Source organism: Plecotus auritus (genome assembly GCF_963455305.1).
Source record: "Plecotus auritus genome assembly, chromosome: 2".
Classification (NCBI taxonomy): domain Eukaryota; kingdom Metazoa; phylum Chordata; class Mammalia; order Chiroptera; family Vespertilionidae; genus Plecotus; species Plecotus auritus.
In genome coordinates this window covers 139,767,773-139,793,681 of record NC_137771.1, presented here as the reverse complement: position 1 = coordinate 139,793,681, position 25,909 = coordinate 139,767,773, and the positions used below count along the sequence as shown (strand labels likewise).

The following is a 25,909-nucleotide window of genomic DNA, read 5'->3' as shown; positions in this document are numbered from 1 at the left end:
ATAATTCAGACTGTGAGATTTGGTTAGTGAATGAACAGGGAAATGATTTGGTTTCTATATATACATGGATGTTTTGAAAATCTGGAAAGAAGCCCATCATTCCTTATGTTTAGTTTTTCCATGTTTCCTACTGCTGACAGTTTGAGAGAGCATTTGACACTGGGCTGTAACAAATCCAAATTAAGTCATTGACGCATAAATAGAAAACAATAAAAACAATTAGAAAGAAAATAAATATGTACTTTTCTTCAAAATTAGGACACATTTTACATGATAATACTTAACAAAGCTAATAATTAAAATGTATGGTACTTAAAACAGCTACAAACTTTATATGCTTTTTAACCGATAAAAGAGAATAATACAATGAAAAGGTAGTAAATATGGCCAGATAGTTTGAGGTATAAATTCCTCTGTGTTTTTTTTTTTTTTTTTTTTTTTTTGCTTTTAAAGAAAAAAAAATACCTGTTACAGATTTCTTCTGTATAGAAAAATATCACAAGTCTTTTCCTTTGTGGCTAGTAGTGAACAGAGCCATTATGTTCATTTTGTTATTTCACTTGTTTTGCTTTTATAATAGTCAGTATATGATCCATGGCTCTAGGCTAGCTCTTCATCATTTCATGCTGAAGAATTTTAATTTCATCCATCAACTAATATAAAAAATCAATTGCAAAACAAAATAACACCCACCCAATCCTCTAAACGATATGGGAAAATATAGTTTTTAAATTCCATTTTAAGGCATTTGTACTCATATATGAGTGTCTTATAGGGCTTGAAACTTCCACCAGTATCTCCAGCATTATCATCTGTCTGCAGAGTGATGCTATATCTTCCACAGCCACCACTTCCTTTGAGAAATAGCCCTTTACACTGGAACTGGACCATTCTTTGATTGTGTTTCCAGAGTTTTAATGCTACTGATGATCTTCTTCTGTGGCCCAACCACGGTGACACCAACCTTTTTCATGTCACTGTAAAAAAAAGAGAAAATGTTTGGTGAGAATCATGCTTTTCTGGATAGTATGTAAGCATGAGATTTTCAGTTAGCAAAGCTTGTAAAAATCATATATCTTAGTGGTTTGGACATACTTTTTATTTTTACATCATCCATGTATAGTATCCTGGCCATTTCACCTCTAATATTGTAGAAGAATATAAATGTTATAGTGGATTGAATAGTGTCCCCTCAAAATTAATGTCCACCCAGAACAACAATAGGGTCTTGGCGTATGTAATTAAAACAAAGATCAAGATGAAATAATACTGAATTAGGGTGGACTCTAAATCCGATGAAACTATTCTTATTAGAGACAGAAAAGGACACACAGTGACAAAGAAAAGAGATACATGTGTAGATGGAAGCAGAGATTGGAGTTATGTTACCATAAGCCAAGGAATGCTGGGATTCACCAGAAGCTGGAAGAAGTAAGGAAGGATTAGCCCTTAGAGACTTGTAGCCCTGTTAACATCTTTATTTCTGACTTTTGGACTCCAGAAATGTGAGAAAACAAATTTTGGTTGTTTAAGCCAATACTTTTGTGGTAATTTGTTATGACAACCCTAGGACACTGATATAGAGGGTCACACATTCTTTGTGGGGCATTATCCCATTCCCTTGAATCTGGGCCAGCTTCAGGACTACTTTGATTGACAGAGTATGTCAGAAGTGACACTGTATCAGTTTCTACACTCGGGTATTCAGAAACTGCCAGATTCAACTTCATTTCCCTTAGGACACTCTCTCTGGGCCGCAAAGTGCCATATATAAGTCTAACTACCCTGAGACATTGGAGAGGCCATCTGAAAGTACTTAGTCTGCAGTCTCCACTATGTAGCCATGTGCACCATGAGACAGGAATGAAACCATCTCCAGCCCTCCAGACAAGACCATATTCCTGATAGATGAATTCTTCAGTTAGCACTAACACTACAGCAGAACTGCCTGCCTAGCTCTGTCCAAATTCATAACCCATGATGTTGTAATATGCAAGAAAATTGTTGTTTTAGCCTTTAAGTTTTAAAACAGTTTGTTGTCAGCCATAGATAAATGGAACAATTTCTTAAAAGTATAAATTTCTTTCAAAGTAGAAAAAATTATAAGAATTCATTTCTATCAAAGTTATTAAATTTAAAATAGTTTAAACTCAGAAATAAGACATAAAATGAAGATTATAAGAACAAAAAAATTTCATTAAAATGTTATATGAACATGTGCAAATTACTAAATATTCTTGACTCAAGTAATTATTTCATATATTCACCTCTTTCAGATATTGACTCAAACGTCCCCATCTCATGAGACCTTCCTGACCCACTTAATATTGTAAAACCTCTCTGTATTCATACCTCCACTTCATATTTTTATTTTCTTGTTTCCTTTTCTTCCAAACATTTTTACTATTCAGCATATTACCTTTCTTTCTGATTTATTTTCTTAATTCTCTATTTTGCTCCACAAGAATGTGAATTTCACATGAATAGGCATTTTTGTTGGTTTTGTACTCTGCTTAGCAACCATACTCTGAACAATGGTTATCATTTAGTAGGGGCTCAATATGTACTTACAAAAGAATGAATCAATAGTCCAAAATACAATTATCTGGGGAAATTGATAGAGGAGTAAAGTATCACTTGTCAAAGAGACCCAGGCAAATTGAGAATGGCTAGAAGAAAACACACACACACACACACACACACACACACACACACACACACACACACCACACACACACACACACACACACACACACACACACACACGGGGCTCCTTTATATTGAGCCTAAAGGAAAGAATGAGAAATTCAGAGTTTCAACTACATAGTAATGGACTAATGATTCCTTAAGAAATGAGTTCCCAAGCAGTAAAGGTGGGCAAAGCAGAAAATAGGTAACAATTTAAAAGCAATTTAGATGAGAATTAAGTATCTCCTGCATAAAATTAACCAAGACTAGTTGCATGCCTATCACCTGAGCTGGCAAGGAAATTTCTGATGATCTGCAGGTCATCACCCTGGTGCCATTCAAGGAGCTGATAAATTTTCTATGGACACCTTGTATTTTTCCCAAGGTCCTCTCTGATCATACTCCTCAGCTGCTTTGCTTCACCAGAAAGGCTAGTGGGAAGTGACATCAGACTTATCACTCTTCATGTAACTGTGGATAATGAAACCTTCACTTAGAGAATATAGGCTGTTTGTATTGATCCCCACTTTTGAAAGAATGTGCATTCTATGGGATTTTGCATCTATCTTCAAAATGAACAACAGACATTTCCATTCTAGTCCCCAAATTATATCAAAGTCAGGTTATGAATGTGCAGATGTAAATATATATGTACAAATCAATAGATCCTTTCTCTTTTTGTATTTCTTCTAACATCTTTCTTCCAATCCTGCATCATATTTTTATGACTCACTAATATTTGTCTCTTCCTTTTCTCCTTTTTTAAAAGCTCAAAAAAAGATAATAATAGATAGCAGAAAAAAAAGAATGTTTCAAGGTAGTATACTAATTTCCTGAGCTATTTGAGAAATTTAAGCACAATGACAGAGTGATATGACACAGTGCCATGCTATGACTCTTGGCTCTGACCTCCCTCTGGAGCACCTGAACCTTAGCAGCCAGGTTAAAATCAGATGCTGAGCATTCACAGAACTCTCTGAAGGGCCAGCCCAACTCTGGGGCTCTTGATTCACTAGGAAGGACTGAGTCTTCTTCAGCCCAATGCCCACTCATCACTTCTTTATAGATGTATGTTCCAAGCTCACGCCTCAAGAAATCTTCATAAAACTTTCAGATTCCATGTCTCAGAACCCAATATAAGCAAAATTTTAATAATAAGCATAATTCTATGTTTAATGGCAAGGATTATATTGGAAAAGAGAATTAAAGCAATAATCCCTTTAGGTTATGATTTAGCTTGGGTTTTTTATGGGCTCTCCACTCTCTCTACCCCCTCCATAATGTCTTCTACCCACCACCTTGCCATGCACAAAATTGTTCTAAACATACAGCTGCTATAGTCTCAATAACACTCCCCACATGCTTATATCATTTTGACTACCCTGTTCAGAAAGGCAGTGGATAAGTTCAAGACCACAGGGCAACTCAAGATTGAGACCAGAGGTTAATGAGCTATATGGTACTTCAAAGGCAAAAGGATAGGTGATGACACTTGGAAAATGGCATCTAAGAGAACAGGATAATGACATGTTGCAATTAATCTGCCTAATATTCATTCCACACACTTCATTCTCTCTCCAGAGTCTATGGTCACTTTTGCCCCCTTTCTCATTCTCTCTTCCCTTCTTACATTAACCTTCTGAAATCCATCTTAGGCTATTAAATAATATTTTAAAAATATGTTATATATACTGAATAAAATTGCATATTTTCTGGATTTCATCTGAAAATGAAATGACTTGAGTAGCTTGAAATGAAATTCTGAACTAACTGAAATAAGTTAATGTTTATTTAAGTTTGAAGCCCTATTGAACTTTTTCTGTGATTTGATAGTCTAGATAAAAAAAATAATTTAATATCCTTTTTTAGTTATCACTATCTTATTTTAGAAGACTCTCTGGTGTTAATTAGTCAAGGGAATAATTTCTGAATTGAGTCTGAATGGCACAAAGAAAATAAGTATTGAAAGAAATCAAATTCAAACAATAAACTTAAGACTGAAAAAAGGATGAAATATTGGGTTAAATATTTTAAAGGACTTAAGATATCAATGTTGCCTCATTAGAATTCCCCAAATAATTAGTGTATTAAATGTATTTTTCTTTTAATTCTCATTTTTTTAATATAAACTATGGGCAGAAGGTACACCACACTGAGATCTAAAAAATAATTCTTTTCAAGGAATTTCAGGCCAATAGATCTTAATTCTATCTTGTTCCTGAGTTCAGGAGAAAGGACAGAAGAAAGATCATTGTGGAGTTTGAAATACAGAGAGATCTGAAACCAAGTGACAGTGTGAAGAACAAACCTGAAAGATTTGAGTCTCAGGAAAGTCAGTTTTCATCTTGAATGTACAGATTGTTTAAATAATAATAATAACTATCAAGTGAAAATATTCTAACCAGCAAAAAAGAGCTTACTGTCTAACACTGTATGGTTGAGACAAATATATTTCTCAATTGGAAATGTAACAAATGCTGCCACTTCACCTTTTTAAGCAAATAGTTTCTTAACATATTCACAACTTACAACATCTGACTATATTTAAATTGTGAGCTGGCAGTTAATCATATTAACAATGTTCTGTCTCATCCACTTCATTATTTAAAAGCTATAAGTGTTGATATTTTATTTAAAATAAACATTTATAAAAGGTTGCCTTTGAAAATCTGGCAATGGTGCGGAAATATTCAACTGTGTTTGCTCTCTTCTATGCTTCTGTGCCCCAAGGCAGGTGTCTTGTATATCATAACCCCAACTGTTTATATTAATAAAGTAAGATTTAAAATATTTAAATATATTACTATATCCTGTGATTGTATATGATAAAAATAACTACTACGGAAACTCAAGGCATGTTGCAGATTTGAGTCAGAAGTCTATTCAATAAACAGTGAATTTCCCTTTAAACAGGAATGCCAGCACAGGTTAAATAGACTAGAAGGAGCTTATTATGAACAATTTTCCTCTCCCATAGTAATATATGAGATCCTTTTGTGACTTGTTGTGTTTCTGATTGGAATATTATGCCATGAATGACAAACTTCTTTACCTACTTACTAGGCACTTAAATCTCTACTAGAGGCCTGGTGCATGAAATTCGTGCATGGGTGGGGGGAGGGTCCCTCAGCCCAGCCTGCACCCTCTCCAATCGGACATCCCTCTCACAATCTGGGACCACTGACTACTAACTGATCACCTGCTTGCCTGACTGATCGCTCCTAACCCCTCTGCCTGCCTGCCTGATTGCCCCTAACCACCTCTGCGGCCTGCCTGATCACCCCTAACTGCTCCCCTGCCGGCCTAATTGCCCCCAACTGCTCTCCCATGTGGCCTGATTGCCCATAACTGCCCTCCCCTGCCAGCCTGATCACCCCTAACTGCCTCTGCCTTGGCCCCCACCACCATGGCTTTGTCCAGAAGGAAGTCGATGTCAGGAAGATGGCCGGTCAACCTGGTCTAATAAGCATATTACCCTTTTATTAGTATAGATAGATTATATAGGATAGGATTGCTTAAATTGTGGGGGAAGCCTTTTTCATCAGGAAGAGATGCTTTTTGTAGACAAAAATACATAATCCCTATGTCTGGACTGATAGCCAGCCATATGCACCATACTGCCAAACTGATCATTAAAAAATTGAACTGCTTTCTTACACCTTACACCAAACAGCTGTTACCCTTAAAACCCCTCCTCAGCCCCCACCTTAGGTTGTGCCTTCACAGTTAACCCAGATTAAGTTCTGATTCGTCAGTTTCTATGCCAGTCAACGTCAAAAGTTCTGCCTCCTAGGCAGCCATTGGCTCTTCTGGGAAATCCAGAACGGCCCTGTTGACAGCTCTCTCTCTCTCCAGGCCTATCTCTGGGCCTGATCTGCAGCCTCTGCAGCAGCTACTGATCAGACCCTGCCTCTCTCTTTCTCCAGGCCTCGCCAGCAGACACAGCAGCTGCTGATCAGGACCTGCCTCTCTCTCCAGGCCTCTCTCTGGGCCTGATCCGCAGTCACTGAGGCTGGAGGCTAACGACCTCATTGCACCTGCCTTGCCCTGACCACCCCCCCCCCCCGCCTCCCCACCTGCCTGCCTACTGCCAGCCTTGTGGGCCACAGGGGAGGGACCAAGAGTTGCTCCATGCACTTCCTGGTTACCAGTCGTCAGTCTGATTGTTTAGGTCGTGACGGCCCTAGGCTATTATTAGTATAGATTAATTGCACTGCACATTTCTTTTTGATAGCTATTCTGTAGCTCTCCACATTGGCTTTGTTTAAATGATTGACAAGATGATAATGAAAGCTTTAAATATTCAACAATATTTAAATATTCAAACATTGGTAGGAGAGGTTAAGCCAAAGGATATCAAGGGCAACAAAGAGATTGTTTTAACAAACAAAGATGAAAGATAGAAGATTCTGAAACAAAGATGGACATAGTTTGCAAACAAACTGTACAAGCTACAAAACTATATATAAGTTGGTGTATCTGACCAACACAAAAACTTTTTTTTTTTTTTTGGAACAATTCTCTATTTTACCCTCAGGAAAAGGCTTCTAGAGCCAAATTTATGCCATCTTTTGTTTTTTTTATTTTTATTTTTTTAAATATATTTTATTTACTTTTTACAGAGAGGAAGGGAGAGGGATAGAGAGCTAGAAACATCGATGAGAGAGAAACATCGATCAGCCGCCTCCTGCACACCCCCTACTGGGGATGTGCCCGCAACCAAGGTACATGCCCTTGACCGGAATCGAACCGGGGACCCTTCAGTCCGCAGGCCGACGCTCTATCCACTGAGCCACACCGGTTAGGGCTATGCCATCTTTTGAACAGAAATAGTTACATAATAGGAAACATATGACTCTGAAGGTGCCATCTATAAGCAGGACTGAGCCCATCAAAATTTTCTTTTGAGGGCTTAGAGTTAAGAGAGTTGGGCCGTAGTCAGTTGAGTAGCAAACTAAGAATGCATGACTGAGGGCTGAGAAAGCCATTTTTATCTAATGTTCATGGGAGTGCAGCAAAAGTCACTATGCAGAAAAAGAAAAGAATGATGCAGGTTATATTAATAAATGAAGTAAATTGACTCTCATTCACAGAGAGAAGAATATGGCTTCTAGTTCTTTACTGCCAGTTCCCAATTACCATAGCTTGTAAACAAAGATAACTGTTATTGACTAGTCACTGGATTCACTTGATAAACCCCATTCCGTTAGCCCAGGGGTTTCCCAAGTCAAAGAATTGCTATTATCCAAATATCTCTGTCTAAGAAATACATCATATTACATTTAATTATTATTGGCCTTTAACACATCAATCTATATTAATTATGTATACTAGAGGCCCATTGCATGAAGATTCGTGCAATAGGCTTTCCTTCCCCTGGCTGCCGGAATTGGTTTTCCTCTGGCACCTGGGACCCAGGCCTTCGATCTGGCCGCCGCCTTCAGTCTTCACTCTAGCCGGAGCCTTCAGTCTTCTCTGCTCTGGCCCAAGTGCCACTCATGTAGCTCCCTCTGCCCCCCGCCCTCCCCCTCAGAGCAGGCGTCCTGCCCTGTCCGGCCACTCCATGCTTGTGTATGCAAATTAACTTGCCATCTTTGTTGGGTTAATTTGCATACTCATTCGTGATTGTCTGGTGGGTGTTGCGGAGGTATGGTCAATTTGCATATTTCTCTTTTATTAGTGTATATTCTATTTTTCTAATCTGAATATAAGCTTTTTAAGGAATATAATAAAATAATAACTTAAACTTATTTGTAACTTAATTTTCAAAGATTAAATCCTTCATAGACTCAATAATAGATGATGATATGCTTATTTAGCAGCTGTGAAAGCTGCTTATGACTTTAGCATGTCTCCCTGTATACCAGCTTATCCACTTAAAGTTTTCTTTTCCATTTCCACAGAGACTAGGTTTTGTTAAAAGCAACAGAAAACACAAAATCATCATGCCCTATCTGCTCATGTTTTAAGTTAGGGGCTTGGGTCTTTGCAGTTGGGTACAGATATGTATCTGTTGTTCTATCTGAAGTGGGTCATAATTCAGTGGACACACCTTTTATGAAGGAAGAAGACACATCAATACACATAAACCCAAAAGGTGTTATTTATAAAGAGAGAGACCCAGGATCCACTTCAGTGGTTACAGGGGACAGTAATTACCTCAGAGGTTCAACTAATATTTATAACACATTAATCCAAAACATGTATGCTCAGTGGAAAGTTTAGAATCATTCAGTTCTCTTAAAAACTTTTTCTTACTCTGTAGAAATCTTAGCTATGGTGTCACAAGAACTGTATTCCACGCCTGTGAAGATTTCTTTGCACTGTGCTGTTCGAACACCATTAAGCCAGTCACTAGTTGTGCGGAAGGTAGTGATGTCGACATTGCTTTGGTCCAGAAGAAGGTTTGATGGTCTGCAAGAAAAGGAAATACCAAAAAGAGAGAGGCCAGGAGTCAGCAGAGTTTCTGGATGTCAAGATTTGATACCTTTTTAAAACACTGAAACTTGGCCAGTGAAGTGCATAAATATATCCTACATACTTTACTAATTTAATTCATTTAACCATTAGCAAGGATGATCTTAATTTAGGATACAGTTATTACGAACATGATGCACTGAATAAGTTGTTGTCTACTTTAACGATGGTTTTGGTTTCCCATATTAAATCCTGACCAATGTTCATGTTACTGTCTGTTTAAATGACAATTTGGGCAACATAAACTATACTTATAGCAAGACACAAAGTCAGCACAGATTTAAATAATGTCACAAATGTCATTAAAAATAACAAAAAGAATGAAAAGCAGTGATGAGTAACAAATGAAATCATTGCATATGTGACAACACCAAAAGGAGAGTTCATTATATATAGAGAGTTATACTTGTATATGTAGAGTTCAATATATATATGTACATTTGTCTATATAGTATATAGAGAGATAGATAATGGATAAATGAATAATAAAAAGAGAGAGACTTTTTCATTCTACTTATTTCACTAAATATGATATGATTTCACTCATATGTGGGATATAAAACAGAAAGTAACCAATAAGACAAAAAAAAAAACAAACAAAACACAAAAACTCATAGACACAGATGACAGTATGGTGGTTACCAAAGTGACATGAGAGGTAGAGGAGGGTAAAGAGGGTTAAATATATGGTGATAGAAGGAGATTTAATTTTAGGTGGTGAAGATACAATGCAATATACAGATCATGTATTATTAGAATTGTACAATTGAAACCTATATAATCTTATTAATCAATGTCATCCCAATACATTTAATAAAATTAAAAAAGAGAGAGAAATTGATTGTTACTGTGATTTGTATTGCACAATATAATCAGCATTAAGAAGACTTTATAGCCCAGCCATCGTGGGTCAGGGGTTGAGTGTTGACCCATGCACCAAGAGGTTGCTGGTTCGATTCTGTGTCAGGGCACATGCCCTGGTTGCAGGCTTCTTCCATGTTGGGGGGTGTGCAAGAAGCAGCCAATCAATGATTCTCTCTCATCATTGATGTTTCTATCTCTCTATCCTTCTCCCTTCCTCTTTCTGAAATCAATAAAAACATTTTTAAAAAAGAGAAATTCTAGCATTGTTTTATATAATTACAGGCCTAATTACATAAAACTGTAGTTCTATTACCAACTGTCATATGGTGAACCAAAGGGATGTAAAAGAAGTGGAAGAGAGCATATTTTCACCCCAGAAGAGCCCAAAGAAGCAGCCTTTTGGTTAACTGCCCTTGGGGTAGGTTTTTCAGCTCTCAGTAACCTCTTTTTTAAAATTTTTTATTGATTTCAGGGAGGAAATGAGAGGGAGAGAGAGATAGAAACATCAATAGAGAATCATCGATTGGCTGCCTCCTGCACGCTCCCCACTGGGGATTGAGCCCACAACCCGGGCATGTGCCCCCAACCGGAATAGAACCTGGGACCCTTCAGTCCGTAGGCCAACGCTCTATCCACTGAGCCAAACCAGCCAGGGTGCAGTAACTCTTTAATTCTCCTTTAATTCATGAGACTGGAACCAGTCCCCAGGTGGACAATTGTCCTATTACTTCATCTTAGAAAGGTCCCTGGGTTCAAATAGTCTATATTTATTTGTACTTTCAGTCTATAGGATTAATACATGAAAAATACTATCATATTTTCTTGGTCCAATAATTTTGTTGTAGTTGTATTACTAATTATTCTTCTTACCTCAGTAGCTTTGCTGGTAATGAAACATGAGGTTAGGTAGATGGACCAGGGTTTGAATCATGCAGAAGAGCTGGATTTATATTAAGTATGTTTAAAGAAGAATAGTCCTTAAGAAAATGCACAGAGGGCGAACTGAGGATGGGATCTCTGGATGCATGGTGCATTAATTAATATGTCAACAAACTTTTAGGATCTTTTTGATGTGGACCAAATGTCTCCATGGACATTTGGACAGTATCATTGTCTTGTAAAGTGTCATAACCTAATTTTTATCTTATAACTGAGAGGGTACATTTGGATTTTTGTCTCTTCTGAACATTTTATATTTTGTGATACTGCAATACCATTTAATCAGCACTGAGCTCTTGAAACCTTTAAACATTATTTCAAGTTAGTGAATATTAGAATATTTTTAAACTAGAACTTTACATTTTCATATATATTGAAAATTAATAATTGGCCTAAATGAAACCCACCTTTTGAAATGTTTTTTTAAGTCCAAAATTTATAATTATTTTTCAAAAGACACCAAAACTAGTGAAAAATATGTTAACATGAATTTGTCATTATTAGAAACAAATTAGCTTTTTAAGGTACCAATTCCAATATTTTTAGAAATAGCATGAAATAACAGCAAATGATCCTTCCACACACACTTAAACTATATAGTGTTTTACCTGTGAATACTAACCCTGAATATCATCTGAAATATGTGGTAAAAGCTTTTGTTTTCCTGAGAAAATGTCTCTGTGAGGCACATCCATGTATATGCTAACTGTACCCATTATTTAAAAGAAATTTTTAATTGGGCAATTTCTATTACCATGATGACATTTCTTCAACTCACCCCCTGATATACAGGAGACATGTGTAAGTGTGACATCATGATTTTTAAATCTGAAAACTTTTATATCATGCTCTAGACATGCATCCTGTTGTGGGGACACATGAGAGGAATGTAATTGACTATTGAATTTTGTTGGAGTACATAAACATATTTGGTAAATATGGTCAAATTTTAATGAAATTATAATGCTGAGTTTAAGAAAAATATAGTAATGTGACAATTTGGTTTGCCCTCTATATTCATCCTCAGTGGAAAATACAGATCAGTAGCTAATTCTCTTACTGGCAGAATCATTTGTGAAGTGGAGGACAGCTGAAAGTGGAGGACTTTTCAATTATCTTTCCCTTAGACTAAATCAACTACTTAAGTCCTCTCTACTTTAAGCATTTTGATTATAAATTAAAACTTAAAATTATGGAGTTTATAATTTATGTTTATGTCTTATGGTTAAATTTTAGCTAACTTTCAGAGGTTATCTTTTTAAGAAAAAGGTAGAGATAAAAGAGGCATTATTTTATAAAACAATAATTTTCTTTCATTTAGAAATATATAAACTACAAAATATAAATATAACATTTTGTATATTATTCTCTTATGGAATATATACATGTATATATAATCCTATCTAATAAAGACGGAATATGCAAAGTGACTGTGACTCTACGACAAAGATGGAGGTGCCCACAGCCAATAAGGAGGGATTATGCAAATTGACGTGACAAGGCGAGAGGCAGAAGGCGGCACTGCTTCAGCCAGAGTGAAGGCAGAAAGGTGGCTCCTCTCTGGCCAGAGCAAAGGCGGAAAGGCAGCTCCACTCTGGCCAGAGCGAAGGCAGAAGGCGGCGGCCAGAGCGAAGGCCCAGGTCCTACATGCCGGAGGGAAGCTGGTGCCAGCAGCCAGGGAAAGGAAGGCCTATTCTTGCATGAATCTTTGTGCATTGGGCCTCTAGTTTTTTATAATCCTTTAAATTACTCATCAGATAAAAATAAAACAATTAATTTTAATAATTGAAAATCTCTTGTTTTTGTTTGTTCCTTAGAACTTTATTTTAATAACTGAAAAATCTCTTGTTTTTTTTCTAAGAATTTGAGGAACCCAGGTCCCAAAACTTGCATGATATTCTTGGGTTGTTTTGGCATGGCCATCATGGGTGAAACAGCCTTTGTCACTAGCCAGAATCCTATATAATAAAGAGGTAATATGCAAATTGACCATCATGCCCTCACAAGATGACTGCCTACAACCAGGCTGGCAGGAGGGTTAGTAAGGGATGACCAAATGACTGAACAGCAGGTTGCGTGGGGTGACCAGGCCAGCTGGGGGGCCATGAGGGGTGACTAGGCTGGCAGGGGGGGGCAGTTGGGAGTGACCAGGCTGGTGGGGGGGCAGTAAGAGGTGACTAGATTGGCAGGGGGGGTGTTAGGGGCGACCAGGCTAGTGGGGGGGTGCAGTTGGGGGCAACCAGGCCGGCAGGGGGGAAGTTGGGGGCGATTAGGCTGGCAGGGGGGGCAGTGAGGGGTGACTACGCCAGTGGGGGGCAGTTGGGGGTGACCTGACCAGCAGTGGGGGGCAATCACGCTGGCATGCAGAGTCAGTGAGGGGCAATCAGACCAGCAGGGGGGCAGTTAGGGGCAACCAGGCAGGCAGGCAGGTGAGTGATTAGGAGCCAGTGGTCCAGGATTGTGAGAGAGATTGGGCCTAAACCAGCAGTCGGACATCCCCCGAGGGGTCCCAGATTGGAGAGGGTGCAGGCCGGGCCTCTAGTTAAATATAACATTGGATCCATTGGAGAAAATCATTGAGTTAGTAAACAGAATGGATAGAAACAACAATAAATGTTATGTGAGAAAATTTTATAAGAAAAATGAAATGAGACCTAGAAAGAAGATGATATTATATTAAAATATCTACAGGCATGCCCTTCACCCCCCTATACACACACCACACCCCACAGCTTGGATTTCCACAGTAGCTGTACATAGACTCTAATGTCAACTCTTGTAGACTCTTGGTCTCATGAATAGCAATACTTTTTATTTATGGGTTTGTGGGTATAAAGAATCAAACCCCAGGACATTTATTTAGAATATTTATGAAGCATGCCTAATAGCAAAATGTAGTTTTTCTTTCTTCTCAATTCAAAATGGTTTGTATTTTAAAATTCAACACTATAGCCAGACTTAAAATGAGTTTTGAGAAAATTAGTATAAACAGATTGAAATAGAACAGGATGTGAGGATTAGGGATTAGAGTGACCCCAACCGAGCTTTTCTGTTTATTACTTGGATCAAAGTGCAAGGAAGACAGAGAATGACCTAATTTTAATGCCAGTGACCTCAGACTAACCAGCCCTGCAAAGTATCATTTTTCCACTTCCAGGATTTCTCTGGGGAATTGAAATAAAATTGGTTCCTTTCCTCCTCAGAGAGGACATCTGGAGAGTTTATCAATGGATAGGAATTTGTCTCTCACTGTGAAGAGCCTGTGATGTCTCTTCATGCTCACCAAGGGAATGTGGGCTTTTTGAGCAGCTGCAGGCATTGGCGTTTTTTTAGACCCAGCCCCAGACATTGGGTCTGAAGGGGAAATTTATAGGCTGGGTGATGTGCACCGTGAGCTCACACTTTTACTAGACAAATTAGATAGGTTTCAATCCGTGCAGCTGTAAACGATGTCCTGCAGAGTTCCACCTGATCTTTTACAGCTTTTCATAAATCAGTACCTACTGGCTGCGGAACACAGCCATTAAAAAGAAATCATGGAAATTATATGTTTGCTCAGGGGAAACAAAAAAATAACTTTCCTCCCTTTTTCTCTCCCTCCTTGTATTTAGGTTTGTGAATTATTCTTTTATGGATATTCATACTGCTGCATTACAGGTACATCTATATTTTCTTCCCATCAATTCTTATTTTATCTGTAAATGCTGTCATATCAATTAGCCCCAGATACTGGGAAACAAATATCAATAAGTAACTGCCAGCCCCAAGAATATCTTCTCATAATGATATTATTTCATATTGCATTAGGATTCTAAACTATGGGGATTGAATGCTCAGTTATCCTTCTTTAACATAAGAAGACTCCTTTTGGTTAAAAAGGGCTTTATTTTTCATGTATTAAAATAATGATTAATATACATTTTTGAATGAATAAGTAGATGCTTACTGAGTCTAGAAATAGTAATAATATTGGAGATGTATGCTATACCATGGTATTTACATACATTTTTCTGTTGTGAGTAGTTTCTGAACTATATTAATTCCAAAGAGTAATTTCTAAAAGAAATATTAATTATTTCTACTTTTATGATTGTCTGAAAATAATAATATTTTTTCAATACCTTTTATAATTTAGTGTTATTTTTTATTATTTCAAAGGATAATGATGACATACTGTATTTCAAGGGGAAATCTTGTATTTGCCCATTTTTTAAAAGTGTGGATGTATGATGATCTTTATCTTTTTATCTCTAACATTAAAATATCAAATATAGTTAAATGAATTTGATTTGTTATCAGTAACTAAAAGTAATGTTGAGTATGTGTAGCTCCCAACAGTGGACTAATATGTAATTAACAAATTAAGAAGAAGTAAAGTCATTGTATTTAATTATCTCTAGGTGTTAAAGACAAAAATCTTAGCACTTATAGCTATTGTATCTAGTAGAGAATTACCTATTTTCTAGTATCCAGTAGAAAATTACCTATTTTGGTTTGTAAGATTAAAAAAAAAGATCACCTGGGTATTTAACATGTATTTATGTCCCTCCAAAAGGTTCCGTATCACATTTGTTCAGTGAGGAAAGTCACCCTGTCAGTTTCAGAATTGGAGGTCAAAGTCATTTGGAAAAACAGAAAGCTTTTGGGTCATTTGATATTTTTAAAGGATATATTTGTCAAACGGCAGTTATTCTCTAAAATAATTTATTATGTACTCTTAGAGATCAGAAGCACTTTATTAATAATAATGCCATTAACAGTTAAAAAATTGTATTGCTTATATTTTCTATATTTATCTTGTGAATTAATAAAAATAACTCTCTTCAAACAGTGAGCAATGCAATGAAACAGTATATTTAATATCATTTCAGATAAATTAAGTATTGAGTTGAGTTTTCAGAATCTCATTCTAAATACATGTAATATATTTTTTAGGTCTTTATTTCATGAATTGGGTTGCCTTTCTTTTAAAACCCCATTTTCAGTGTATCTAATATATTGTTTAATACTTTATACCAAGAATTTGGATTCCTTAAATTTATAATAGTATTGAAGAATCTAGTGATCTGAAGTGTAAAAATTCTATGGATTTAAAGAACAAGTCATTTCATTCAATAGATAAACATCCAAAAATAAAAAGTATCTGATTGCCTGAATAGAAACAAATTTATTTCTAATTTTTCTTAGCCATTTTATTTTTAATTTATCTACAGTCATAAAAGTAACTGAATCAATTTATTTAAAGCAGGAACTATATTATAAAACTAATCTTGCAAAAAACAGTTTCCTTTAAAATATAAATTCTTCTTATTGCTGTTTTATGTATAACAAGCATCTGTTATAAAGTAAGAGAACACTATTTTGGTGTGAGACCATTTTTAACTTATTTACATTGCACTATTTTCTATCAATAACTTTTTAAAGAAGGATTGCTTAAATTCTTAAAAAAAGTAAGGAATATTTATTTTTATCCTTTTACACATAAGCACTATGATTATATCCATTTTTTCTAAATTTCTCAAAAACACTATTTTCACATTGCTCTTTCCATCATCCAATTATAACAAAACCTCTTAAATGTTGTATCTCATCTATTACTCTAAAAACAATCAAACTAATCCTCTGAAAAGAAGCTGATGTCCTCATTACTTCATTGAAGACTTTTCCCTCAGTTGTCTTTTTTGTTTGTTTGTTTCCCTTCACCCTTTTGCAACTTTTGATAAAAGTTCATTCTATCTACTTCTGAAAAATTAATTCCTTCAGCTGGATTCTCTGTAGTGGTCTAAATTTCATTCTTAACTCTGTTCTGCTCTGTTATTGGTACTGTTCTCCAAAGCTTGTAGAGAACTGTTTCCTTTCTTTCTGTGCTGGAATCTGTGCAGGAGGATAATGGTCTAAGATGTTTTAGGATTGCCATACACTGGCATAAATTGGTTCTATAATCCTATATAATAAAAGGCTAATATGCAGTTCGATTCCCAGTCAGGGCACATGCCTGGGTTGCGGGCTCAATCCCCAGTGGGGGGCATGCAGGAGGCAGCCCATCAATAATTCTCTCTCATCATTGACATTTCTATCTTCCTCTCCCTTCCTTTCTCTGAAATCAATAAAATATATATGTTTTTTAAAAAGGAAAAAAAAAAGGGCTAATATGCAAATCAACCAAATGGCAGAACGACTGGTCACTATGATGTGCACTGACCACCAGTCAATGCAGGAGCTGCACCCTGGTGGTCAGTGTGCTCCCACAGGGGGAGTGCCACTCAGCAGAAGCCAGGCTCAAAGCTGGCTCTAAGGATGTCCTTAGTTCTTGCGGGCCTAAGCCATCAGTTGGACATCCCCTGAGGGCTCCTGGACTGCGAGAGGGCACAGGCCAGGCTGAGGAACTCCTCTCCCCTCCCCCCCCCCCACCTTCCCCAGTGCATGAATTTCATGCATTGGGCCTTAGGCTCCTTATAAGGAGCCTGAAATCTCCACTGGCTACCATTACACTCTACTACATATGAAGGAAACATTCACTCATTTCAGTTAGCATCTTGGCTCTTGTAGACATTTGAGTTAGTGACTTCTGGACTAAAAAACTGAGGCATTTAGAGATTTCAAAAAGATCCCTGGACCCCAGGGCAGCACAGAAGTAGCAAGGAGAAGCTAAAAAATGCAACAGATTGGAATGAGGGAATCTCAATGTCAACCTATGTGAACTAACACTCACCACTCTTCACAGATTAAAGTTTACTGATGATCCATGGAATATGAAAGCTTTAATTAGAAATAAAATAATTTTAGAAAAATAAAAATGGATACATTAGTGGTTAAAGCCAGCTTTACTAGATTGAGATCTGTACCTGCTAAACATGGTTTTGATTGAGGCTTCTTTTGTTATCTTTATATAGAGAACACTAAATTGTATGCCTAGATTTAATTTTAATGTTTTCCCCAGCTTGAGATGTGAACTTCTAGCTTCTTGTGGACTCAGTCTAATTGCATCCAGAATGCTAACCTGCCTCGCAGTCTGTCCTCCTTCTGCTGTCCATAAGGCACTGCTCTCAGGGTCCTCCATGTGCAGAACCTGGAAGCACTCTCTGGTACTTTCTCTGTCACTCTGCACATCTTGCAGGTCACCATGTCCCACAATACTCACTCCAGTAAAACTTTATGAATTCACATTCTTGAATATCTTGTCTTCTTGCTCAAATAATTTCATATTCTGAGTACTATTAAGGTATTTATGAAGATTTTTTTCCCTCCTATCTATACTAATAAAAGGGTAACTTGCTAATTAGACTGGATAGACCAGACATCTTCCAGTTGTCTGGTCCTCCAGACAAAGCCACAGTGGCAGGAGCTGAGGCAGAGGCAGTTAGGGGCAATCAGACTGGCAGGGGACATCAGTTAGGGGTGATCAGGCCAGCAGGCAGAGGGGTTAGGGGTGATCAGGCAGGCAGGCAGAGTGGTTAGGGGCGATTAGGCAGGCAGGCCGGTGAGCAGTTAGGAGCCAATGGTCCCGGATTATGAGAGGGATGTCCGACTGCCAGATTAAGCCTGATCTTGCAGGGGTCCTGGATTGGAGAGGGTGCAGGCCGGGCTGAGGGACCCCTCCCCCTATGCACAAATTTCATGCACTGGGCCTCTAGTATATAAATACAAGCTGTTGAGGATGGAGGTTGGGTTACCTATACTAACACCAGAGGCCCTAGTATAATGCCTTGCACAAAATACCACTAAATAAAAAGGTGTAGCTTCATATTGTTATACAATAAAAATTTAAAATTTATACATGTATTCTCCAACTCTACTTTTTGGAAAATAAATCAATTACTGGAAAATAAACAAAACATTTAAAGTGCTCTATAGATTCAATGTACTTTCTATGAAAAAAAAAAACAACAATAGCATATTTCACAGATATGGAACAAATATTTCAAAATTTATATGGAACCTAGTAAGACCCTGAATAGACTAAAAATCTGAAGAGGGAAAAAGGGAAAGTTGTAGGGATCACAATACCAGATATCAAACTATACTACAAAGTCATTGTAATCAAAGAGCCTGGTACTGGCACAAGAACAGTCATACAGATCAATGAACAGAACAAAGACCCCAGAAATAAACTCATGCATTTATGGTCAGGTAATATTTGACAAAGGAAGCAAGAGCATACAATGGAGTATAAATGATCTCTTTGATAAATGGTGTTGGGAAAATTGGACAATGCATGCATGCAAAACAATGAAACCAGACCACCAACTTACACTATATACAAGAATAAATTCAAAATGGATTATAGACTTAAATGTTAAGTTATAAAATTATAAAAAGCCTAGAAGAAAACATAGGCAGTAAAATATCAGACATCCCTCTCATAGCAATATTTTTGCTGATATGTCTCCTATGGCAGGGAAATAAATGAAAAAATAAACAAATAGGACTACATCAAACTAAAAAGCTTCTGCATAGCAAAGGAAACCATCAACAAAATGAAAAGGGAACCCACTGTATGGGAGAACGTATTTGCTAATGATAAAACTGATAAAGGGATTAATTTCCAACATATATTCAACTTAATAAAAGGAAGACAATCCAATTAAAAAAATGGGCAAAGGACCTGACTAGGCAGTTCTCCAAGAGGGCATACAGATGGCCAAAAGATAGATGAAAAAATGCTCAAAGTCACTAAGCAACAGAGAAATGCAAATTAAAACTACAATGAAGTATCACCTCATACCTGTCAGAATGGTTACTGCCAATAAATCAACAAACACCAAGTGCTTGTGAGGATGTGGAGAAAAAGGAACCCTCGTGCACTACTGGTGGGAATGCAGACTACTGCAGACACTATGAAAAACAGTATGGAGTTCCCTCAAAAAAGTAAAAGCGGAACTGCCTTTTGACCCAGTATTCCCACTTGTAGGAATATATTCTAAGAGACCTGAAACACCAATCAGAAAGAATATATGTACCTCTATGTTCGTAGCAGCATTATTTATAATAGCCAAGATCTGGAAACAGCCTAAGTGCCCATCAGCACATGAGTGGATAAAGAAGCTGTGTTTACACAATGGAATACTACAGGGCTATTAAAAAGAAGGAACTCCTACCCTTTGCAACAGCATAAATGAAATAAACAAGTAAGAAAAAGACAAATACCACATGATTGCACTAATATGTGCAATCTAATGAACAAAATAAACTGATAAACAAAATAGAACCAGAGGCATGGAGCACTGGAACAGACTGATGTCAGAGGGGAGAGAGGTAGGTAGGACTGGATAAAAATACCAGTAGGTGAAGAGATTAGCCAAAAAACATCTATCTAATAAAAGAGTAACATGCTAATTGACTGTACCTTTGCAATGCCCACCAGCCAATGAGGAGTGAGTATGCAAATTAACCCAACAAAGATGGTGGGTTAATTTGCATACATGGGTGCTGAGCGGCTGGGGGAGGGGCGGGACACAGGTGTTCTGCAGCTCCAGGCCTCTGAGCAGTGTAGGAAGGTGGAGAGGTGGCTCTGGCCAGAGCGAATGCAGTGCCAGCTGCCAGGGAAAGGAAAGCCCATTCTGGCACAAATCTTCGTGCATCGGGCTTCTAGTATATACATAACCCATGGACACAGACAATAGGATGGTGAAGGCCTTGGGATAGGGACAAGTGTAGGTTGGAGGAGGTTAATGGGAGGAAAAGGGGACATCGGTAATACTTTCAACAATAAAGGTATATTTTAAAAAAAGAATAATTGTATGGACTTCTTGACTGTGTTGTCAGAGAATGTCTTAGTTAATATAAGATGTAGAAGCTACTGCCTGAAGGAAGACAGATGCAAAGGAGAATCTAAGACAAGAAAACAGCTTGTGCTACTGTCTTCCTATCTGAAATCCTTTGGTTTTCGGGAGGAACTAGAAATTGGCCACTGAGGCTACAGAGCTATTTTAGTGTACGTGGCACAGACCCCATTCCCCTCTCACACTTTTGTCTCTCCGTCCACAAAGTAGTTGTGTAAATCAAATAATGTCATTGCTCTCCTCCAAATGCCTTAATAAATTCCTCATGAATTTCAAATCCCAACATCCTCCCCATGGTCTGGGGAATCTTAGGGCTCCTGCTGCTATTTGCCTTCTTAGGCTCACCTCAGAGCCTTTCCCTTTCCCTACTGCTCTTATCTTGTGATCCTCCTGCCACTTCCTAGAGCCCTCCAAACTCATTTGCAGTTTCTTATTCCTATGACAAGATTACTTTTGGGGGATAGGGTTGGGGGAGAGTAATGGGAGGGTTCTTTACACACATGGCTCTTTTTCTTTCTTAAGGTCTCAGCCAATATTAACTCCTCAAAAGGCTCTTTTCCAACAGCTCCTTTATTATCTATTACAGCTATCTATCAATTTTCTTCCTCTCATCTGTACTTGCCTATTGTATATTGTACATTTTCTACCATAAAAGCTTCAGGATGGCAAGGACCATATTTGTGTTCTTCACTGTTCTCTGAATTCTATCCATGCCTAGCACAAAGTAGATTGGCATACAATAAATAGTCTTTGAAAAATGAATAAATAAACATTTGAATACAATAAATGACATTGGAGAAGCATGACTATTTTAATCACCAAAATGGCCTAGTTGGTGTGGCTCAGTGGTTGGGTGTCAACCTGTGAACTAGGAGGTCATGGTGCAATTCTCAGTTAGGGTACATGGCCGAGTTGCAGACACGATCCCCAGTAGGGAGTGTGCAGGAGGCAGTTGATCAACGATTCTCTCCCATCATTGATGTTTCTATCTCTCCCTCTCCCTCTCCCTTCCTCTCTGAAATCAATAAAAAATAAATTTATTTATTTATTTATTTATTTATTTATTTATTTATTTAATATATTTTATTGATTTTTTACAGAGAGGAAGGGAGAGGAATAGAGAGCCAGAAACATTGATGAGAGACAAACATTGACCAGTTGCCTCCTGCACACCCCCTACTGGGGATGTGCCCACAATCAGGGTACATAACCTTGACTGGAATCGAACCCAGGACCCTTCAGTCTGCAGGCTGATGCCCTATCCACTGTGCCAAACAGGTTAGGGCAAAATAAATTTTAAAAAATCATCAAAATGAGTCCAGATTTTTTCTAAGTGTAATGGGAAATCAAGATTGGTTATAAACTGGTTACCAAGATATCATACATATTTTGATAAGAAAATTCTGAAGACTATATGAAAAGATGCTTGGGACAGGCAAGAATGAAAGCAGGGGCACATTAGAAGGCTATTGCAGTGGTCCACATTAGCAGGGGGAACGTTATATATATATATATATATATATATATATATATATAGAGAGAGAGAGAGAGAGAGAGAGAGAGAGAGAGAATATTGGTAGACAGGTTGTGTTGATCCAAAGATCACCAGTATCAAAGTGTGGGGAAGAGGAAAGAGGTATCAAGATTTGTTCTAATCCTGATGGGTAAATGAATAGGTGCTGGTGTGCTCAACTAAAATAGAAAGTCAGTGGAACAATAAGGCTACCTGAAGAAAATAAAAAGATATAGTTTTTAGATGTGTGTGAGTCTTTTATTTGAGAACTTTGCTGTGAAGGGTGGTAAAAAAATCAGAAAGTAGTTAATAGAGATGTGGGATCAATGGAGGTTATGTTGTCAAACAATATCTCTTAAATTCACCTACTGATAAAAATTACTTGTTTGTTTTTTTTTTAAAGCATCCACATTAAATTTACCTTTTGTAGAGGTTCTGAAATGCTAGCCTGTGATAGACCTGGATAATTGTATATTTAATACCCTTGTTATTCTTATCACTAGGAAAATTTGAGAAGCAATGCAATAGAATATATTTCTATGATAATGAACCTATAGAAAAGAAGAAATGGGATATGTAGGAGAGAGAGAGAGGATTTGCCTCTGACAAGTAGAAGGACACTTCCTCTCTTCTAATTAGAGATAAGAAGGACAAGTTGCGTGAACGTAGGCACCACTAAGTTTCTATTTAGCTGCTAGAATTTCCCATTTGATAGCTTGTATTTTCTCAATAAAGTATGTGGCAAGGGCATCACTAGGAAATTAAAGGTGAAAGGCAGTGAATTCACTCAATTATAAAAAAGAATGAAATAATCATTGTCAAAAATGAGAAATCAAATTTTCTACAATAAAATATTTCTTAATGTATGACAATTTGAATTTGTTGTTAATAAATTCATAATGACATAATCTTCCCTGTTTTATATTTCAACTAGAGGCCCAGTGCACAAATTCATGCAACAGTGGGGTCACTTGGCCTGTGGGATTAGGCTGAAAAAGGCTCTCTGACATCCCCCGAGGGGTCCCAGATTGCAAAAAGGTGCAGGCCAGGCCGAGGGACCCCACCGGTGCATGATCAGGGCTGGGGAGGGACGCAGGAGGTTGGCCAGCTGGGGAGGCACCGTGGGAGGGCTCCAGGGCATGTCCAGCCTGTCTCACTCATTTTCGATCAGCCGGACCCCAGAGTGCACATCATAGCAAGCAATTGAGCGGCCTTAGAATTTCATTAGCATATTATGCTTTGATTGGTGAACGGATGACCGGAAGACCAGACACTTAGCATATTAGGCTTTTATTTTATAGGATGGCAATAAGTACACATATAAAAACAATTTCCAAAATTTTTGTATTTAGTAAATTTAAAAAGATGGTGCTTTTTAGAAAAATACCTATTTTCCCTAAAATTATATTTGTTGCTACAAAATACATTAATTTATTCAGGTTTTAAAAATTAAATATTAGGAGAAAATATATTCAATATATTTCAATAAGAATGAAAAGGTGAATTTAAGAAATGTGTTAAAATTTGGATGCCAGGACATATTCTGACATACTATGATCTGATACTGAGACAATTTCCCCCCCTTGTTGGAGTTAAATATCCCTAGATCATACAATATGGGTTAGTCTTTATATTGCTAATACCACCCTGTGGAAATACTTTTGAATGTCTTTTTTATTATATGGAAAGAATTGAAAAGATGTTCTTTTTTGCTATGATTGCTATTGAGTGAAGATCAAAAGAAATGACTTCAGGGTACAAAATGAGGACCATATGGCCTAGGAAAGGACAAGTTTGTTATCCTGTTAGTTGTTACATTGTCAGGTAGATTTCCAAAAGAGTCTGTGTAGTTTCACTCTGTGAAACTTAGAACAGAGATTCATCCTTTCAGGAAAAGCTGTAGGTAGTTTCACTTATTTAAGAAATATCATTTAGTTCAGTGACCCCTAAATGTTATTTCCAACAAATAATGTATAATTTTTATATACTGATATTAAAACTTTGGTTCAGATTCCCCTTATTTATCTTATTTGAACACAATGTGATAATGGGGTCATGAATATTCAATATAATTATACCTATTCAGGTAAAAAAAATCATGTATTCTATTAAAAGTACTTTAGTAAGTGCTCTATCAGTATGCAAGTCATAACTCTCAATGACTGTCAGTAAAAAGAGCAGATGTGCAAAAAAGACTCAAGCAAAAAAAACTTCCAATAGCCACTATATTGCACCCTTTACATGTGAATCATATTGCTTCATCATTATGCAGTATTTACACATATCACTTAATACTGTGGATTTGTGTACACTTTAAGCGTAGATCCTTTTACTAAAACTCTAATTTTTCCATTAAAGCACACATCATCAAAATGTGAAAGACCTGTTTTTCTCTTATGTATGAGAAAATAAATTATTAAACAATATAGTTTTGCCTTTAGTTTCCATGAGAAGCACCAAAATAATAACACTTCTTTTCTTCTCATATGGCCCCTGACATAATTTATCCTAACTTACCCATTTCTTCTACTGAACTTTGTAGGGACACTTTAGTTTACATTCTTCAAAACCATTAAGAGAATGGAGGAATAAACATGAATCTAATGGACATTGTGCATTCTGGATTGCTGTATATATGTGATGCATTGATGTTGTGTTGCTGTCTTGCAACATTGACATTATTTTACTCTTAGTTTTATCCTTGACAGAACCTAAAAATGTGAACGGCACACAATATGAGTTGAATAAATAGTTGCTTAATTAAGGGGGTATGGCATTCTGCTACTCAATGTAAAGTTTTGGAAGCATTTTTATCTTTGTAGCTTTACTTTAAATGCAGAATAAATCAGGACTTCACTAGAATTTCTTACCACTCCAGGACATTTTTTTTTCTGTTTACATAGTTGAGAGTGAAAAGAAGCTATGTGTCCTGGGTCCCTATTTTCCAAAGAGTTAAGCCTGAATGTAAATTCACTTCTAGTCAAGATAAAAATTTAAAATAACAGAGAATTTCATCTTTATCATTAAATTGCATGAGATTTCTTCCTGACCGATTTAAAAAGAGAAAAAAAATACTTTTCTTCAGTCTTGAGGAATGTAAGTATCAAAGAATGCAGGTGAAGAAGTGGGAGATAGAACTTAACAATCGGAGACAGAAAATACACTCTTTTGAGCTGTGCATGATGCAAACTAATGCGTCACCTTGCTGCTGCAGTGGTGACGATCTTCAGGCTGCCTGGGTTCCGGATGAGCTTGTCCAGAATGCTGACAATCTGCTCAAACTTGGGTCTGTTGTTTCTGTCTTTCTGCCAGCAGTCCAGCATCAACTGATACAACGCAGCCGGGCAGTCCATGGGGGGTGGCAGTCGATAGCCCTCATCCACAGCTTTAATTACCTGGGCAAGAAGCAAAATTTCCCGGGACTTAAGAGGTAGGGCTTCCTACTTCTTTATGGGCAGAACACACTAATATAAGTATTTTAAAGTTAAGTGGAAAAGTTCTCAATTTAAATTGCTTAAAAAATAATAGCTTATCAAATAAATATATCATTAATGCCCAAAATGTTATCTAAAGGAAGATCAAGAGAGAGAGAAAGTGAATTTAGAAGAGTTTGTAAAGATACTTTTCAGTTTAAAAATTTTCTATG

The 25,909-nt window shown here is 37.1% G+C and overlaps 1 protein-coding gene across 1 annotated transcript in view; it reads right to left on the bottom strand.

The window, feature by feature from the left end:
• Nucleotides 1-449: 449 nt before the first annotated feature.
• The window catches only part of EPHA3 (EPH receptor A3), a 381,007-nt gene continuing 355,547 nt past the window's right edge, over nt 450-25,909 (bottom strand). The window contains exons 15-17 of the mRNA XM_080655998.1: nt 25,465-25,658; nt 8,947-9,102; nt 450-977 (exon numbers count right to left, since the gene is read on the bottom strand). Of these exons, the coding sequence (XP_080512124.1) occupies nt 872-977; nt 8,947-9,102; nt 25,465-25,658 (456 nt within the window). The 3' untranslated portion in view covers nt 450-871. The remainder of the gene's footprint in view (nt 978-8,946; nt 9,103-25,464; nt 25,659-25,909) is intronic.